This window comes from Neodiprion lecontei, chromosome 3 (assembly GCF_021901455.1).
Source record: "Neodiprion lecontei isolate iyNeoLeco1 chromosome 3, iyNeoLeco1.1, whole genome shotgun sequence".
In the NCBI taxonomy this organism is placed as follows: Eukaryota; Metazoa; Arthropoda; class Insecta; order Hymenoptera; family Diprionidae; genus Neodiprion; species Neodiprion lecontei.
Window position 1 is genome coordinate 21,846,147 of NC_060262.1, and position 19,974 is coordinate 21,866,120.

General features: G+C 37.5%; 3 protein-coding genes and 2 long non-coding RNA genes across 6 annotated transcripts in view; 3 read left to right on the forward strand and 2 right to left on the reverse strand.

Moving 5' to 3' along the window:
* Positions 1–9,020: 9,020 nt before the first annotated feature.
* Positions 9,021–10,385, reverse strand: LOC124293392. Its single transcript, XR_006903338.1, has 3 exons — positions 9,825–10,385; positions 9,551–9,639; positions 9,021–9,248 (listed from the first exon to the last, which is right to left on the reverse strand). It is a non-coding gene; the product is annotated as an uncharacterized LOC124293392 (long non-coding RNA).
* A 900-nt stretch (positions 10,386–11,285) lies between these two features.
* LOC124293391 lies at positions 11,286–12,119 on the reverse strand. Its single transcript, XR_006903337.1, has 3 exons — positions 11,928–12,119; positions 11,590–11,686; positions 11,286–11,330 (listed from the first exon to the last, which is right to left on the reverse strand). It is a non-coding gene; the product is annotated as an uncharacterized LOC124293391 (long non-coding RNA).
* Positions 12,120–13,923: 1,804 nt separating this feature from the next.
* On the forward strand, positions 13,924–15,014 carry LOC107218461 (stress-associated endoplasmic reticulum protein 2). The gene is made up of 3 exons (XM_015656348.2): positions 13,924–14,214; positions 14,504–14,576; positions 14,649–15,014. The coding sequence occupies exons 1-3, from the start codon at positions 14,131–14,133 to the stop codon at positions 14,684–14,686; spliced, it is 195 nt and encodes a 64-aa protein (XP_015511834.1). The 5' UTR covers positions 13,924–14,130; the 3' UTR covers positions 14,687–15,014.
* A 662-nt stretch (positions 15,015–15,676) lies between these two features.
* Positions 15,677–18,603, forward strand: LOC124293390. The gene is made up of 2 exons (XM_046734232.1): positions 15,677–17,523; positions 17,612–18,603. Exons 1-2 carry the CDS (start codon positions 17,277–17,279, stop codon positions 18,157–18,159), a joined length of 795 nt encoding a protein of 264 aa, XP_046590188.1. The 5' UTR covers positions 15,677–17,276; the 3' UTR covers positions 18,160–18,603.
* A 653-nt stretch (positions 18,604–19,256) lies between these two features.
* The window catches only part of LOC107226225 (follistatin-related protein 5), a 45,033-nt gene continuing 44,315 nt past the window's right edge, over positions 19,257–19,974 (forward strand). The window contains exon 1 of one of the 2 annotated variants that reach the window (XM_046733327.1): positions 19,257–19,619. The gene's annotated coding sequence lies outside the window, so the exon portion shown is untranslated. The remainder of the gene's footprint in view (positions 19,620–19,974) is intronic. The other variant, XM_015666962.2, reaches the window with a different exon arrangement.

Sequence of the window (19,974 nt, forward strand, 5' to 3'; positions counted from 1 at the left end):
TGTTGGTCCTACGCTCTTTTCGCTGCGTTTTTTGAGTTCCTGAGGGTCCAATTGGTCAGGTAAGGGTCATTCGAATCGAATCTGAGACCAAAAATTTTCGGCTCCAAAAATGAAAAAAAGTAAGGCTAACCCCTTTGTATTTTTGGCGAAAATTTTCGCGATTTTGAGAAGTGCCGGAATAGATTCTTTCATGCACTATTCCGACGTAATTTTGCGAGAGAAATCGACTGGGCGCAGTCCCAATACGCTGCGTCCAACGCATCGAAAGTTACAGCCAAAAAACGAGAACCTGTGTTTTCGACATTTTTCAGCAGGTGATTTTTCGCTCGCTATTTCTCTCCTATTGGTCCTACGCTTTTTTCGCTGCGTTTTTTGAGTTCCTGAGGGTCCGATTGGTCAGGTAAGGGTCATTCGAATCGAATCTGAGACCAAAAATTTTCGGCTCCAAAAATGAAAAGAAAGTAAGGCTAACCCCTTTGTATTTTTGGCGAAAATTTTCGCGATTTTGAAAAGTGCCGGGATAAATGCTTTCATGCACTATTCCGACGTAATTTTGCGGGAGAAATCGATTGGGCGCATTCCCAATACGCTGCGATCAACGCATCGAAAGTTACAGCCAAAAAACAAAACCTGTGATTATATGAATCCTTACGTAATGTTTTTGACGTGTTCTTATACTGAAAATATTTATTGCTATTCCAGGTACAACCCGAGGTGGTTATCGGTGGTTGTTCGAGGTGGTTGGCGATTGTTGGAGGTGGTCGGAGGTGGACGAGCAGGAGGACGAACGGAACTGAGTCAAAGTCCTGTTGACATAAAAGCAGCTATTCGATAGAAATTATAGTTTATAGTTTACACAGCCCATTGCATGATATTTCATTATAAATACGTATGTTTCAATGTATTTAGGAATAATTTATCAAATATACAGAGGTCATGTGCAAATAATAAATGAATTGATTCAACCGCAGTTTGATGTCTTCATTAGAGCTTTAACAATAAATTTAAGCTTTGTTACTTCTTTTATTTTATTATGGATAATCAAAAACATTTCCGACTATTCGTGCTGTGGAAGCATGGGGATTAAACCAAATGTAGCAAAAGATTAGAAACAGTGTATGTAGAGTACGGGTATTTTTCTAATAATGCAAATAGAATAGAATACCACGCCTTGCGAATTAGCTTTCCAGACAGAGATGAATGATGAATTTTAAGGACTGCATTATCGTTGTTGAATACTCTATGCCTCATGGGAAAAGAAAATCTGTAACGATAAAATTGATGCACCGGATCATCGTCGACTTTAACTTTTGAAATGTCCTACCATTTTCGAACGCCTCCTACCTCCCCCTGCCACCTCCGACCATCAATGGCCACTTTCGACCACCCCCTATCACCTTCTGCCAGCGCCGACCACCTCCTACCATTTCCGAACACCTCCAACCATCCTATTTACCTATATTACTAGATTAGCTATGATATGAAAAGAGCAGAATTATTCATTTCGGAATGGGATTCTATTCGACGCGCGCTCGATGTATTCCATAACATTAGTATTCATAATTATTTCAACAACTTTTCATTTGGACTCTCGATCTTGAATTTTCATAGGCATAGAATCGAAACGTTGTTTTAGCTGGTCGCAAGTGTTGTATCTACGTTGGGTAGGAAAGCAGAATTGTTTTTCGAAAGGTGTTCGTATGGAAAAAAAATCAGAGTAGCTGTAATACATCACGGACGCGCTAATTTTGATCGAGATGAAACGGATGCTCCGTGTATGAGACAGTATTTAACGCTGCGTAGTGATTTAGAGACCTAGAAAGGTGATAGGGAGAGAAAGAACGACGCTTCTTAACACTTCGAGTGTATTTTAACACACATTTGAAAGATACGAGCGAAATTTTTGATCAACCAACCGTCGCAGAACGGCAGCGTTATTAGCCGACCCGTTCACTGAAGAATATATCTTCAGTCAACGGCTGACCATCGAAGGGCCTGGCCGCTTGAGTCTGGAATCGGCAGGAGAGATAAAGTGTGTATTTCTTGTATGAAATGTGAAACCTAAAATCATTATACATCATATCATATCATCATACATCATACATCGTACATCATAGATCATACATCATACATCGTACATCATAGATCATACATCATACGTCGTACATCATACATCATCATACACAGTATTAAAGGTCAAAACCAAAGTTTGGATGTCGGATGTTCAGAAAGTGACGTCACCAATTCAAAATCAGCTAGCCGAATTCCTCAGTCTGGAAACAACCGCGCAGTAGAGCGGACGGATGAGAGTTGCGCTCCGCAAATTTCGAGTACCGGGTTCTCAACCTCCCGGATCCCGCGCTTCGGGTCCGCTACTTATTTCGAGTACCGGGTTCTCAACCTCCCGGATCCCGCGCTTCGGGTCCGCTACGCGGTGAAACTCGACTTCCAGGATAAGCGCTCCGTGGCTCCTCGATCATGTTTACAATAAATTATTTCAATTCGTTTTTCGCGCAAGCCCAAATTCAGTAGCTGTCAGTACGCTAATAAAATTTCTATAACTTTATAATCTTCTCATAATCTTTCTGGTAGATTATATCGGTGAAAAAATTATATCAAACCTTACACATTATTTTTGATTTGTTCTCATGCTGAAAATATTTATTAGTATTCGGGGTATAACTCGAGGTAGTTGGCGGTGGTCGTTGGGGGTGGTTAAGGGTGGTTGCGGGTAATCAAGGTGATTCAGGTGGAGGGGGACGAGGATTTGTGCTCGCTGAGTTTAACAATTTTATAATATTCGATGGCAATTGTAATTACATTTCATCTAATCTTCTTCAAACTTGTCATCTTTACAATAAATTATTTCAATTCGTTTTTCGCGCAAGCCCAAATTCAGTAGCTGTCAGTACGCTAATAAAATTTCTATAACTTTATAATCTTCTCATAATCTTTCTGGTAGATTATATCGATGAAAAAATTATATCAAACCTTACACATTATTTTTGATTTGTTCTCATGCTGAAAATATTTATTAGTATTCGAGGTATAACTCGAGGTGGTTGGGGGTGGTTAGGGGTGGTTGCGGTTAATCTCGGTAATTCAGGAGAAGGGGGACGAGGATTTGTGCTCGGTGAGTAAAACACTTTTATAATATTTGATGGCAATTATAATTATATTTTATCTAAAATATTTCAAACTAGTCATGTTTACATTAAATTATTTCAATTCATTTTTCGCGCAAGTACATATTCAGAAGCTATGAATAAGCTTATACAATTTATTATATTATTAATTAATTAATGAATATTCTTATAATATTTAATGGCAATTGTAATTATGTTGTATTCAAAATTTTTCAAACTTGTCATGCTTACAATAAATTATTTCAATTCGTTTTTCGCGCAAGCACAAATTCAGTAGCTATGAATAAGCTTATACAATTTATTATAGTATTGATTAATTAATTGATCAATTACTCAATTATATTAATCCTTACACAATATTTTCGATGTGTTCTTATATTGAAAATATTTATTACTATTCAAGGTATAACCTGAGGTGGTTGAAGGTGGTCGGAGGTGGACGAGGAGGACGAGGATTTGTGCTGGGTGAGTAAAACACTTTTATAATATTTGATGGCAATTGTAATTATATTTCATCTGAAATATTACAAACTTGTCACGTTTACAATAAATTATTTCAATTCATTTTTCGTGCAAGCACATATTCAGTAGCTATGAATAATCTTATACAATGTATTATATTATTAATCAATTAATTAATATTCTTATAATATTTAATGGCAATTGTAATTATATTTCATCTGAAATATTACAAACTTGTCACGTTTACAATAAATTATTTCAATTCATTTTTCGTGCAAGCACATATTCAGTAGCTATGAATAATCTTATACAATGTATTATATTATTAATCAATTAATTAATATTCTTATAATATTTAATGGCAATTGTAATTATATTTCATCTGAAATATTACAAACTTGTCACGTTTACAATAAATTATTTCAATTCATTTTTCGTGCAAGCACATATTCAGTAGCTATGAATAATCTTATACAATGTATTATATTATTAATCAATTAATTAATATTCTTATAATATTTAATGGCAATTGTAATTATATTTCATCTGAAATATTACAAACTTGTCACGTTTACAATAAATTATTTCAATTCATTTTTCGTTCAAGCACATATTCAGTAGCTATGAATAATCTTATACAATTTATTATATTATTAATTAATTAATTAATGTTCTTATAATATTTGATGGCAATTGTAATTATATTTCATCTGAAATATTACAAAGTTGTCACGTTTACAATAAATTATTTCAATTCATTTTTCGTTCAAGCACATATTCAGTAGCTACGAATAATCTTGTACAATTCATTATATTATTAATTAATTGATTAATTACATTAATCCTTACACAATATTTTTGATGTGTTCCTATACTAAAAATATTCATTACTATTCCAGGTATTACCCGAGGTGGTCGGAGGTGGACGAGGAGGAGGACGAGCTGGACGAGGAGGAGGACCAGGTGGCCGAGGAGGAGGCGGGGTGGGTCGTGGGAGAGGACCTCTCCTCTCCTCAGAGGAGGGGAGGGGGAGGGGCAGGGAAGGGGGAGAGGTGGGCGGGGAGGGGGAAGGGCAGGGAAGGGAAGGGAAGGGAAGGGGCGGGAAGGGAAGGGAAGGGAAGGGAAGGGAAGGGAAGGGAAGGGAAGGGGCGGGGAGGGAAGGGGCGGGGAGGGGAGGGGAGGGGAGGGGAGGGCGGGAGGGAGGGAGGGCGGGGGGGGGGGAAGGGGAGGACGGATGTCGATGCGAGCCCATTTGAGTTAATAGAGAAGAACACCCCCCCGCCCGCCCCCCCCCCCGCCCTCCCGCCCTCCCTCCCTCCCGCCCTCCCTCCCTCCCGCCCTCCCGCCCTCCCGCCCTCCCCTCCCCTCCCCTCCCCTCCCCTCCCCGCCCCTTCCCTTCCCTCCCGTCCCCTTCCCTTCCCTTCCCTTCCCTTCCCTTCCCTTCCCTTCCCTTCCCCCTCCCCGCCCACCACTCCCCCTTCCCTGCCCCCCCCCCCCCTCCCCTCCTCTGAGGAGAGGAGAGGTCCTCTCCCACGACCCACCCCGCCTCCTCCTCGTTCACCTGGTCCTCCTCCTCGTCCAGCTCGTCCTCCTCCTCGTCCACCTCCGACCACCTCGGGTAATACCTGGAATAGTAATGAATATTTTTAGTATAGGAACACATCAAAAATATTGTGTAAGGATTAATGTAATTAATTAATTAATTAATAATATAATGAATTGTACAAGATTATTCGTAGCTACTGAATATGTGCTTGCACGAAGAATGAATTGAAATAATTTACTGTAAACGTGACAAGTTTGTAATATTTCAGATGAAATATAATTACAATTGCCATTAAATATTATAAGAATATTAATTAATTAATTGATTAATAATATAATAAATTGTATAAGATTATTCATAGCTACTGAATATGTGCTTGCACGAAAAATGAATTGAAATAATTTATTGTAAACGTGACAAGTTTGTAATATTTCAGATGAAATATAATTACAATTGCCATTAAATATTATAAGAATATTAATTAATTGATTAATAATATAATACATTGTATAAGATTATTCATAGCTACTGAATATGTGCTTGCACGAAAAATGAATTGAAATAATTTATTGTAAACGTGACAAGTTTGTAATATTTCAGATGAAATATAATTACAATTGCCATTAAATATTATAAGAATATTAATTAATTGATTAATAATATAATACATTGTATAAGATTATTCATAGCTACTGAATATGTGCTTGCACGAAAAATGAATTGAAATAATTTATTGTAAACGTGACAAGTTTGTAATATTTCAGATGAAATATAATTACAATTGCCATCAAATATTATAAAAGTGTTTTACTCACCCAGCACAAATCCTCGTCCTCCTCGTCCACCTCCGACCACCTTCAACCACCTCAGGTTATACCTTGAATAGTAATAAATATTTTCAATATAAGAACACATCGAAAATATTGTGTAAGGATTAATATAATTGAGTAATTGATCAATTAATTAATCAATACTATAATAAATTGTATAAGCTTATTCATAGCTACTGAATTTGTGCTTGCGCGAAAAACGAATTGAAATAATTTATTGTAAGCATGACAAGTTTGAAAAATTTTGAATACAACATAATTACAATTGCCATTAAATATTATAAGAATATTCATTAATTAATTAATAATATAATAAATTGTATAAGCTTATTCATAGCTTCTGAATATGTACTTGCGCGAAAAATGAATTGAAATAATTTAATGTAAACATGACTAGTTTGAAATATTTTAGATAAAATATAATTATAATTGCCATCAAATATTATAAAAGTGTTTTACTCACCGAGCACAAATCCTCGTCCCCCTTCTCCTGAATTACCGAGATTAACCGCAACCACCCCTAACCACCCCCAACCACCTCGAGTTATACCTCGAATACTAATAAATATTTTCAGCATGAGAACAAATCAAAAATAATGTGTAAGGTTTGATATAATTTTTTCATCGATATAATCTACCAGAAAGATTATGAGAAGATTATAAAGTTATAGAAATTTTATTAGCGTACTGACAGCTACTGAATTTGGGCTTGCGCGAAAAACGATTTGAAATAATTTATTGTAAAGATGACACGTTTGAAGAAGATTAGATGAAATGTAATTACAATTGCCATCGAATATTATAAAATTGTTAAACTCAGCGAGCACAAATCCTCGTCCCCCTCCACCTGAATCACCTTGATTACCCGCAACCACCCTTAACCACCCCCAACGACCACCGCCAACCACCTCGAGTTATACCCCGAATACTAATAAATATTTTCAGCATGAGAACAAATCAAAAATAATGTGTAAGGTTTGATATAATTTTTTCACCGATATAATCTACCAGAAAGATTATGAGAAGATTATAAAGTTATAGAAATTTTATTAGCGTACTGACAGCTACTGAATTTGGGCTTGCGCGAAAAACGAATTGAAATAATTTATTGTAAAGATGACAAGTTTGAAGAAGATTAGATGAAATGTAATTACAATTGCCATCGAATATTATAAAATTGTTAAACTCAGCGAGCACAAATCCTCGTCCCCCTCCACCTGAATCACCTTGATTACCCGCAACCACCCTTAACCACCCCCAACGACCACCGCCAACCACCTCGAGTTATACCCCGAATACTAATAAATATTTTCAGCATGAGAACAAATCAAAAATAATGTGTAAGGTTTGATATAATTTTTTCACCGATATAATCTACCAGAAAGATTATGAGAAGATTATAAAGTTATAGAAATTTTATTAGCGTACTGACAGCTACTGAATTTGGGCTTGCGCGAAAAACGAATTGAAATAATTTATTGTAAACATGATCGAGGAGCCACGGAGCGCTTATCCTGGAAGTCGAGTTTCACCGCGTAGCGGACCCGAAGCGCGGGATCCGGGAGGTTGAGAACCCGGTACTCGAAATAAGTAGCGGACCCGAAGCGCGGGATCCGGGAGGTTGAGAACCCGGTACTCGAAATTTGCGGAGCGCAACTCTCATCCGTCCGCTCTACTGCGCGGTTGTTTCCAGACTGAGGAATTCGGCTAGCTGATTTTGAATTGGTGACGTCACTTTCTGAACATCCGACATCCAAACTTTGGTTTTGACCTTTAATACTGTGTATGATGATGTATGATGTACGACGTATGATGTATGATCTATGATGTACGATGTATGATGTATGATCTATGATGTACGATGTATGATGTATGATGATATGATATGATGTATAATGATTTTAGGTTTCACATTTCATACAAGAAATACACACTTTATCTCTCCTGCCGATTCCAGACTCAAGCGGCCAGGCCCTTCGATGGTCAGCCGTTGACTGAAGATATATTCTTCAGTGAACGGGTCGGCTAATAACGCTGCCGTTCTGCGACGGTTGGTTGATCAAAAATTTCGCTCGTATCTTTCAAATGTGTGTTAAAATACACTCGAAGTGTTAAGAAGCGTCGTTCTTTCTCTCCCTATCACCTTTCTAGGTCTCTAAATCACTACGCAGCGTTAAATACTGTCTCATACACGGAGCATCCGTTTCATCTCGATCAAAATTAGCGCGTCCGTGATGTATTACAGCTACTCTGATTTTTTTTCCATACGAACACCTTTCGAAAAACAATTCTGCTTTCCTACCCAACGTAGATACAACACTTGCGACCAGCTAAAACAACGTTTCGATTCTATGCCTATGAAAATTCAAGATCGAGAGTCCAAATGAAAAGTTGTTGAAATAATTATGAATACTAATGTTATGGAATACATCGAGCGCGCGTCGAATAGAATCCCATTCCGAAATGAATAATTCTGCTCTTTTCATATCATAGCTAATCTAGTAATATAGGTAAATAGGATGGTTGGAGGTGTTCGGAAATGGTAGGAGGTGGTCGGCGCTGGCAGAAGGTGATAGGGGGTGGTCGAAAGTGGCCATTGATGGTCGGAGGTGGCAGGGGGAGGTAGGAGGCGTTCGAAAATGGTAGGACATTTCAAAAGTTAAAGTCGACGATGATCCGGTGCATCAATTTTATCGTTACAGATTTTCTTTTCCCATGAGGCATAGAGTATTCAACAACGATAATGCAGTCCTTAAAATTCATCATTCATCTCTGTCTGGAAAGCTAATTCGCAAGGCGTGGTATTCTATTCTATTTGCATTATTAGAAAAATACCCGTACTCTACATACACTGTTTCTAATCTTTTGCTACATTTGGTTTAATCCCCATGCTTCCACAGCACGAATAGTCGGAAATGTTTTTGATTATCCATAATAAAATAAAAGAAGTAACAAAGCTTAAATTTATTGTTAAAGCTCTAATGAAGACATCAAACTGCGGTTGAATCAATTCATTTATTATTTGCACATGACCTCTGTATATTTGATAAATTATTCCTAAATACATTGAAACATACGTATTTATAATGAAATATCATGCAATGGGCTGTGTAAACTATAAACTATAATTTCTATCGAATAGCTGCTTTTATGTCAACAGGACTTTGACTCAGTTCCGTTCGTCCTCCTGCTCGTCCACCTCCGACCACCTCCAACAATCGCCAACCACCTCGAACAACCACCGATAACCACCTCGGGTTGTACCTGGAATAGCAATAAATATTTTCAGTATAAGAACACGTCAAAAACATTACGTAAGGATTCATATAATCACAGGTTTTGTTTTTTGGCTGTAACTTTCGATGCGTTGATCGCAGCGTATTGGGAATGCGCCCAATCGATTTCTCCCGCAAAATTACGTCGGAATAGTGCATGAAAGCATTTATCCCGGCACTTTTCAAAATCGCGAAAATTTTCGCCAAAAATACAAAGGGGTTAGCCTTACTTTCTTTTCATTTTTGGAGCCGAAAATTTTTGGTCTCAGATTCGATTCGAATGACCCTTACCTGACCAATCGGACCCTCAGGAACTCAAAAAACGCAGCGAAAGGAGCGTGGGATCAACAGGAGAGAAGATACGAGGAAAAAAGCACCTGCTGAAAAATGTCGGAAACACAGGTTATCGTTTTTTGGCTGTAACTTTCGATGCGTTGATCGTAGCCTATTGGGACTGCGCTCAATCGACTTTTTTCGCAAAATCACATCGAAATAGTGCATGAAAGAATTTATTCCGGCACTTTACAAAAAATTTTCGTCAAAAATACAAAGGGGTTAGCCTTACTATCGGATGAAGAATATAAAGACAGTTGCCCTCATGGGCTCAGATGTGACATCCGTAAATTTCTCCGTGAGATAATCCAATGGTAGAATTGAGAACTTATCGTAGAACATCACAGAGTTCCCGATTTCGACAAGATGCTGGCTGCATTCACCTTCCGAGTAAAACAGTCTTCGCAATGGTAGGCCCAAGCCAGTACTTGGCCTGAGTGTACTTACCGACTTGTCGGCGATACAAGAAATTAATAATGAGAACTAATAACATTCAAAATTCGTAGCAAAACAGTGATTTAATTAAAGTATAGGTACCCGAGAGAAGAATGTATACATAGATCATGAATAAAAATCGATCATATGTAATAATGATGCAGAGACCAAAAAGTGTAAATGTATATACGGTCCATGTACGACATTGATATACCTGATTAATTTATGATTATTACGTGATGCAAACTATAAATTTTATAATTTGCTAGGAAACATACTAGATTATCTACTATAATCGGGTATAATATGACAATAAAAGAATTGTTCGTTTCGATATGGGATACAATTCGACACGCAGTCTATATATCCCATAACATTCATATTTAGAATTAGGAGTAGGAGTAGGAATAGAAGTAGGATCAGGAGTAGGTTCAAGAGTGAGAGTAAGAATAGGAGTAGGATCAGGAGTTGGAGTAAGATCGTAGTAGAAGTAGGAGTAAAATTGAAGTAGAAGTAGGAGCAGGAGTAGGAGTAGAAGTATTGGAGGAGGGTAGGGGCGGGAAGGGTAGGGTAGGGTGGGGTAGGGTGGGGGGTAGGGTAGGGTAAGCGGACCAATTGGGTTGGGTTGGGTTGAGTTGGGAACTCCAACTCCTAACACTCCTACTCCTACTTCTTATCCTACTTCTCCTCCTACTCCCACTCCTGATCCCATTCCTGATCCTACTCCCACTCCTCTTTTTGATCCTACTCCTATTCCTACTCCTGATCCTACTTCATCAAATATCATAAAAATCTTAAACTCACCGAGCATCAATCCTCGTCCTCCTCGACTACCTCCAACCACTGCCAACCACCTCCAACCACTGCCAACCACCTCCAACGACCACCGCTTACCACCTCAGTTTATACCTGGAATATCAATAAATATCAATATTGAAAATCAGAACACATCAGAAATATCGTGTAAGGATTAATATAATTTTATCATTGACACATTCTACTAAGAAGATTATGAGGAAATTATAAGAAATTATAGAAATTTTAACAGGGCATTGACAACTACTGAATTTGGGCTCGAAAATTGAATTGAAATAATTTATTGTGAACATGACAAGTTCAAAAAATCTTAGATAAAATATAATTACGATTGCCATTAAATATTAAAAAAATGTTTCATTTCCCGTGCACAAATCCTCGTCCTCCCCGTCCACCTTGTTCTCCTCGTCTTCCTCGTCCTCCTCCTCGTCCACCTGCGACCATCTCCAACGACCACCGCTAACCACCTCGGGTTATACCTCGAATACTAATAAATATTTTCAGTATTAGAACACATTAAAAATATTGTGTAAGGATTAATATAATTTTTTTTATCGACACATTTTACTAAGAAGATTGTGAGATAAGAAATCATAGAAATTTTATTAGCGCATTGACAGCTAATGAATTTGAACATATGCGAAAAGTGAATTGAAATAATTTATTGTAAACATGACAAGTTTGAAAAATTTTAGATGAACTATAATCACAATTGACATATAATATTATAAAAATGTTAACCTCACCGAGCAAAAATCCTTGTCCTCCTGCTCGTCCACCTCCGACGACCTCCAACCACCGCCAACCACCTCCAACAACCACCGATAACCACCTCGGGTTATACTTTGAATAGTGATAAATTTTTTCAGTATAAGAACACATCAAAAATATTCTGTAAGCATTACTATAATTGATTAATTAAATAATAATATAATAAATTTCATTCGCGCATTTATAGCTACTAAATTTGTGCTCGCGCGAAAAATGAATTGCAATAATTCAATGTAAACATGACAAGTTTACAAAATTTTCGATAAAATATAATTACAATTTCCATTAAATATTATAAAAATTTTATACTTACCGTGCACAAATCTATCGACCGCCAACCAGCTTAAATCACCTCCAACGATCTCCTCCTTGTTCTCCCCGTCTTCCTCAACCTCCTCATCCTCCTCGTCCTCTCCCTGAAGTCAAGTTTCACCATGTAGCGGACCTGGAGCGCAGGAACCACGGAACGCATGTCCTGGATGTTAAGTTTCACCAGGTAGTTGACCTTGAGCGCAGAAACTACGGAGCGCTTGTCCTGGAAGTCGAATTCCACCAGGTAGCGGACTTGGAGCGTAGAAACTACGGAGCTCTTGTCCTGGAAGTCGAGTTGCACCAGGTAACGGACCTGGAACACGGGATCCAGGAGATAGAGAGCCCGGTACTCGAAGTCTGCGGAGCGCGATTCTCATACGTCCGCTCTACTGCGCGGTGGTTTCCGGACTGAGGAATTCGGCCAACTGATTTTCGTCTGTATAGATCGATGACATCAAGAGAAAAAAAATTTCGGGTGACGTCGCTTTCTGAAATTCCGAACATCCGAACATCCGAACATCCAAAATTTGGTTCCGAACTTTAATACTACGTATGATGTATGATGCGTGATGTATGATGTATGACATATGGTGTATGATGATATGATATGATGTATAATGATTTTAGCTTTTACATTTCAGACATGAAACACGCACTTTATCCTTCCAGCCGATTCCAGACTCAAGCGGCTAGGCCTTTTGATGGTCAGCCGTTAACTAAAGATGTATTCTTCAGTTAACGGGTTAGCTAATAACGCTGCCGTTCTGCGACAGTTGGATGATAAAAATTTTTGCTCGTACCTTTTAAATGTGAGTTAGAATACACTCGAAGTTTTAAGAAGCTTCGTTCTATCTCTCCCCGTAAAAAAAGAAAGAAAAAGAAAAATCGCTGACAATCACCTTTTTAGGTCTTTAAATCAGGACACTGCGTTAAATACTATCTCATATACGGAGCATCCGTTTCATCTCGATCAAAATTAGCGCGTCCGTGATGTATCACAGCTACTATGAATTTTTTTCCATACGAACACTTTTCGAAAAACAATTCTGCTTTTCGATGTTAGAGGTGATCGGCCGTAGTAGGAGGTGGTCGAAGGTGATCGGAGGTGGTCGGAGATGGTAGGAGATGGTCGGAGGTGGTTTGAGGTTTTCAGTGGTGGTAGGAGGTGGTCGTTCGAGATGGTCGACGGTGGACGCGGTTTCGCGTCTCCTCACGGCGATGATCGAGCTGATCGTCAATTCTAAGTCGCAGTCGACAAGTATTTTACGTACTCACTTCGTACCGACTCAATCTCATACTTATGTACCGACACTACTTTGGCTGCTACGAATGTCGGTGCGAGCCCGTTGGGTAGTGTCGATAGAACAATTTTATCCTTGAAAAACTGGAAAAAGGTGTTGAATTTCGAAACAAATGAATCTGGAATAGAGCTGTCTAACCGTGGCAAGTTTTACAAGAGATTCTCTTTCAACTTGGTACTCAGATGATCTTAATAATTAAATGTTGGTAATCTTTGAATAGATTCAAATTTCGCCTTCCTCCATGAAACAATGTAAACTGTTACTTCTCATGGAACATCGACGCTTCTACTGCTCCAGATTGTAAATTTTATTGGGTCAAAGACTAATTAAAAGGTAATAAAATTATATTTGGCACAAAGTTCAGTCAGCTGCGATAAAACCACTTCGCAGTGGATATTATTGAATAAAAATACCATATGTCCGTTGAAACTAAGTAGATTTCACGGTTTAGCATAATAAGCGGAGCTTCAGTGAGGCGCAAGCATTCGAGTTCAATAATCATTGCGAAGGAGAATCAATGGAATAAAGTTAGAAATAAATATACTATCAATGCACAATAATAATTCATGGAAGAAGACGTTACAGTTAAAAGTACGTAAAGAAAATCACGTTAGCTTGACTAGAGCAGTGAAAACGTGTTGCCGCACAGGATTGTGGGTGGGCTTATATCTCCCGTTGGCAATTGGTTGATTTGTGGCAACGCGTAAGCGACGCACGCGTCAGCGGAACGGAGGGGAACTGAGCCCAAAGTTTCCGGGGTTACGTTGTACGCCAGCAAACGTGTCTCGTCAGTTTGTAGCAGCCATACGACTTCTGTCACGCAATTGACATCAGTTCGAACTGACTGACTGTAATACGCGCCGCATTGTTCTCCGCTGTGGTATAATACAATCCCCCAATAAAATGGCACCGAAACAGAGAATGCGCATCGCGAACGAAAAGGCGACGAAAAATATTACGTTACGGGGGAACGTCCCCAAGTCATCGGTAAGTTAACGAAATAAACATTTCTATATGTTAAACAGCTGGCTATGTTGTCGTGATAAAAACTACATTTCTCGCCTCTTCAAGGAAATTTATTCGCCCACCCGCTCTCATGCCGCCTACTTGTCACACCATATGGAAAGTTTGGCTCTGCTTACAGAACCTCTGTTTATCTATTGGCCGCCTGTCTATCCCTAATTTAACATTTAGTTAACTAGAAATTCGGAATTGCAATTACACTCAACACAAACGAATTATAATCAATTTTCTAATACCATCCGATTCTTGCTAGAAAGCTACGGAGGATGCGTCGCCCGTTGGTCCTTGGTTGCTAGCTCTATTCATATTTGTCGTATGTGGATCAGGTAAGCTGTAATTTACTTTTATTGGAGCTGTTCGAACCAGCAATAACTAACTGGAACTCTTTTGCTTCACAGCTATCTTCCAAATAATCCAGAGCATCCGATTAGCATAAGTTTTTACGATGGAGCAGCAGCACTCCACGGATCGCATGCCCACGAGACTTGTTAAGTGAAAGACTTCCACATCTGTCCCAACTCTTTTTTGAGAATGACTGACGTTCCGAAACACGAACTATACTTAAGGTAGAGTTACAGCCTAAGATAATCAGCATACAATATAACATCGTGTATCTGTCCGTGGGAAACTTTCATTGACTCTGGTTTATGTTCCCCGTGGCAAACTCTGCAAATGAAATTAATCAATTACTCTTTACATCTTGATCGGATTTTATTTATACATATTTAAAAATAAAACTAAAAAGAAATAAACAAAAAAAAAAACAAAACTTAGCATTTATAAGCGTTTAAATATAACTGTTGAATAATTATTAATTAAATAATTAGACAATTGTAATGCTATTCACTGCATCAATGAATGGAGCAGAGGGAACAGCGATCAAGGCTAGCGTCAAATGTAAATGTGAATAATATATGTCAGGTTATAAGAATACTGCATTATTTTTTGGTTTTACAGACTTTTTTCTTAATTTTTCTTAATTTTTCATGATTGTATTCACTGATGTCTGAAGCACCCTCAAGTGGTTAGGATATTGGTCTAGCGCTTGATTTCCTTCATTGATGTATGTGATAGCAATAATTGTATGTACATAGTCGTTAAGTACTCGATATATCAATTTGCTCTGAAAGCATTCCACTGTTAATGAATCACGCCGTGGTATTTTTTCAACGTTTTTTTTTTTTTGACAATGATAAAATTGTATAATTATTTGACAGCTTAATTACTTGAGATGCATCATTCAAGTTGATGAAAAATATATTTACTATACCCGTATTTATTATTTTATCATTAAAGATAATTTTCTGTAAATCTATCAATCTTTCTCATTGCTTTTCCCCAAGTCCGAAATCTAAAATTAATTACAATTTTGTAGCCAATGGACTTGTAAATTTTATATTCATTTCTCACAGATATTACAAAACATTTTACGAAGGGGGGGGGGGGGCGTATAAAAAATCTGACAATTGAAATATATTTCTGTTCTCGAATTTTATTAAGATCAGTGTGGAAGAATACAATACTACAAGTCTAAAAGGAAGGTCACCTTACTGTACCCCCACAACCTGGGTCAGAAAAATTATATTTTGTAGTTCACACCAAAGTATAAACCCTTACAAAAAATTAGCGGCCCACTCGCATATTTAAGGGGTGAAATTAATTCTCAAAAATCGGTGGTTTTTTCGTTTTTCGCTGATATCTTCGAAACAAAAATAGATACGGCAAAAGTTTAAATAGCAAAGTTGTTCATCTTTCAGTGCTCTGCAATATTATGTAGTCGGAAATTATATAGAATTTTTTTGTTTTTTATTTTCATAAAAAAAGGGTTTTTTTACACATCTTTCTCTATCATTTCATAATAAAACGTAATTGTTCCGACTCCACATTTAATGATATCAATCTACATTTGTTTTTCACGTCTCAAGAGGTCATGGAACCGGAAAGTTATTTTTTCAAACGCAAATTTTTTTTATAGATTTGGACTGATTACATGTTCTTATCATAATCAAACTGTGAAGTCGACTGTTTGAAATACGTTTTATTTTTTCATGATATTCTATTTGAGATGTTTAATACCGTCATATCAGTAAATGATGAGGCTCTATATAAACTGACTCTTGCCACATTTAAGTTAGTATTGACGGTTTCCGTTCATTAAAGTTCTCTGGTTATAGGAGTGCATTATTAAGAACGTATTGAATACTGTGAACTTTTTCAAAAATGTATATGAATCCCGTGAATATCATAAATATTTTGTCGACTTATTTTATGATGATGAATTTGCCCGAAACACCAGTGAATGAGAATGAAATGAAATTAGCAGATACAATTAAAGAGTTTTTAATTGAAAGCATAAACACATACACGAGAATCGAAATTGAAGAAGACGAAAGCTTGGAATTTCAAGAACAATTCAAACACCATGAGCCTGAAAGTATAGAAGACAGTGAATTGGAATGGGATTCAATTTCATCTGATGAGGCAGATGACTCTCAATGTACAAAAAATGAAGATGAGATTTCATTCGATTACAAGAAGAAAGCTGTGGAGTTTTGGAGAAGTGGAAAAACAAAAAATTTTAATATTCGTACAGTTGCACACTGTTTTAAAAAAGTGATTTCTAAAACACAATTGAAGCGTTGGGCTCATCAAATCAATAAAGGTGGGACTTTTAAAGAAAAATTAAATGAGATATCTCAATATACTTTAAATCGCTTCATTGAAGCAACTGAATGTGGCAAGATAGTACACGATATTGATTTGCGACGATGGGCTTTGACCGCACATAAAAATTTCATGAATTCCGATGCACGATTCAAAGCGTCAAAAAATGGGTGAATAAGTTCAAAAGAGCACATCGCATTACGTCTCGGAAAGTTACAAAATTTATTACCCGGAAAACTTTAGAAGACTCAAAAAATCTTAAAAAAACAGCTGAAGAGTTTACAAATAACATTAAATCTGTTATCAACGACCTTGGTCTGGAAAACGTTTACAATTCAGATCAAAGTGGATTTCAATTTGAAATGCATTCAGGTCGCACTCTTGCAAACCAAGGATCAAAAGAAATTGAATGCGTTGTTCAATCGATATCTTCAACAATTCATTCTTATACGATTCAACCAACGATATCAGCCGATGGAAAATTACTTTCACCTTTATATCTTGTATTAAAAGAAATCGGTGGTGACTTTGGCCCACGCGTAGAAAAAACGTTGTTCAAACCCACAAACGTTTTTGTTTCGGCATCGGAATCTGGAAAGTTAACATCAGGTAAGAACTATTTAAATTATACATTCTTGTGGCATATTAAATATTGCGAACCAAATCAAATTAAATATTTTTTTCATTTTTTCGACAGATCATTTCAAACAGTGGCTAACCGAAATCTATTTTCCGAATGTTGGCGACAACAGTGCGCTTTTAATCGACTCCTGGAGTGGACACTGTTCAGAAGTAGTTGATGTAGTAACTCCTCCTAACGAAAAAATTGTATTAAAAATTATTCCAAAAGGGACAACAGAACAAATACAACCATTAGATGTGTTTGGTTTTCGAATATGGAAAAATTTTGTTCGGCATTTTTCAGATATAGTAATTATTTCCGATAGCGATATAAATCTGCATTTAAGGAATAACATCATCAAACTGCAGTCACTTGTTCACAATCAACTGTCTTCCCCAAGTTATATTAATATGCTTAAATATGCATGGTACAAAAGTGGGTACATAGAAAAAACACCCCCTGAGTTCATCAATCCGGTGACGTTTGGTTTTGGAGATAATTCGGAACCACGATGTCACATTTGTGGTGATTTAGCTGTTATAACATGTTCGTGGTGCAAAAAACCTTTGTGTCTCGAACACCTCTTTGAGGAGTATCATTATTGCAATGAATACATTCTATAATACGAAATGAAGAAACTGATAAGTGCATTGTCTACTTTTTTCCTGTCATGAGTACTAGACATTTTAATAGCTATATAATATATGAATTAAAGGTTTCTAGTAAATAAAAAAACGACATGCATGTTAAATAAAGTTTTATATAAAATGAAAAAAAATCATGTGATACTTATTCGCTTGTACTAAAATGGATGCACAAAACTAAACCAGATGTAAAAGATTTATGAGTATTTTACGATAAGGGTGGAACAGCATATGTGGATTTACTAAACCTATATATAAATATAAACATATTCCGTTTGACGGATTTGTCAACCTTGTTTAATTTTCAGGCGAAATAAGAACTTTTTCAGTGATCAAATGACAAAAAATGTATTAAAAAACACTTTTTTTTTAAATAAAAAAAATAAAAAAATTGTTTCTAATTTTCGACTACATATTATTGCAGAGCACTGAAAAATGAACAGCTTTGCTATTTAAACTTTTGCCGTATCTATTTTTGTTTCGAAGATATCAGCGAAAAATGAAAAAACTACCGATTTTTGAGAATTAATTTCACCCCTTAAATATGCGAGTGGGCCGCTAATTTTTTGTGATGGTTTATACTTTGGTGTGAACTACAAAATATAATTTTTCTGACCAAGGTTGTGGGGGTACAGTAAGGTGACCTGCCTTGTAAGTACAAACAAGTCATTCGAGGGTAAATTGCTCCGGTATTTAATTACCGTCCAACTCGTATAGCACAATAGGGTACCTCTACTGCAAAACGATTTTCACGCGGATAAAGGAAAGTCTCTTCAGGAACGTATAATGAATGAATTGCTCTCGTTCGGTTGTCACGATTGCGAATAGACAATGGTAGCGAAGGTGAGCCAAGTTTGATGTGAATTTGATTGAGGGATACCGGCTTGTGTTTGAAAAAAGTTTAAAAAAAACTGTCTAATCCACGCTGTCTACTACACGCGACACGGCTCGGTATGAGTTTCGTCGTCGATGAGTAGAGGGGAGCCTTCAGGGCGCCCGCGCCGGCGTCTGCGCCGGCGACTTCGACTGGGTTTCACCCTGGGCCACCCTAAAGCACCCTTGCGACTCTCGGCCCGCTCCCACCACAGTGTCGCGAGAGTCCTCGTCGTAAGCTCGGAACGGCGTGTAGAGTTGACAGCGTACTTTTGCAGGGCAGATTGGATAGTCAGTTAATTATTCAGACTATTCGTAGCAGAATTGCGCGAACGCGGGTCTCCGATACGGACTTTTGATTTCTTCTGGCGGTGGTTTGTGGTGCTAAAATTTTCGCTGTGGCAGAGCTCGCGCGCTTACGGACTTTGTGCTTCTTTGAATACCCACTCAAATTTGCAAGCCCCAGCTGCCGATCGTTGCCAACGGTGACTAATCCTGTGCCCCCTCTGTCGTGGAGGCTGAATTCGCTCCCGTCGTACAACGACGACGTTAGTCGCATCACGTGAGTACGCATACTGTTTACACAGACGTTCACGTATTTTCTTTGTGAATACATCCCAGTAATATTACAAATTTAATTACTTGATGTAATAGCCAAGGGAATAAAAATTCAAACTAAAATTAAAACAATCGTATATGATTCATTTTGTTAAAAATTCAATTTCTTTTGAATCCCATGCTTTAGATATTTATAATTTTGAATGAAATAGTACAGATATCCGCATGTAAGCGTGTAACTAAGTATCATAGCACCTCTTTATTACACTGTATTTGCTAAATCTCGTGGGGTTGCTTATACTCCTGGGCTCTACGATACGGCGTATCGACGTGTGATACATTACATACCACACTGCGGGTGGG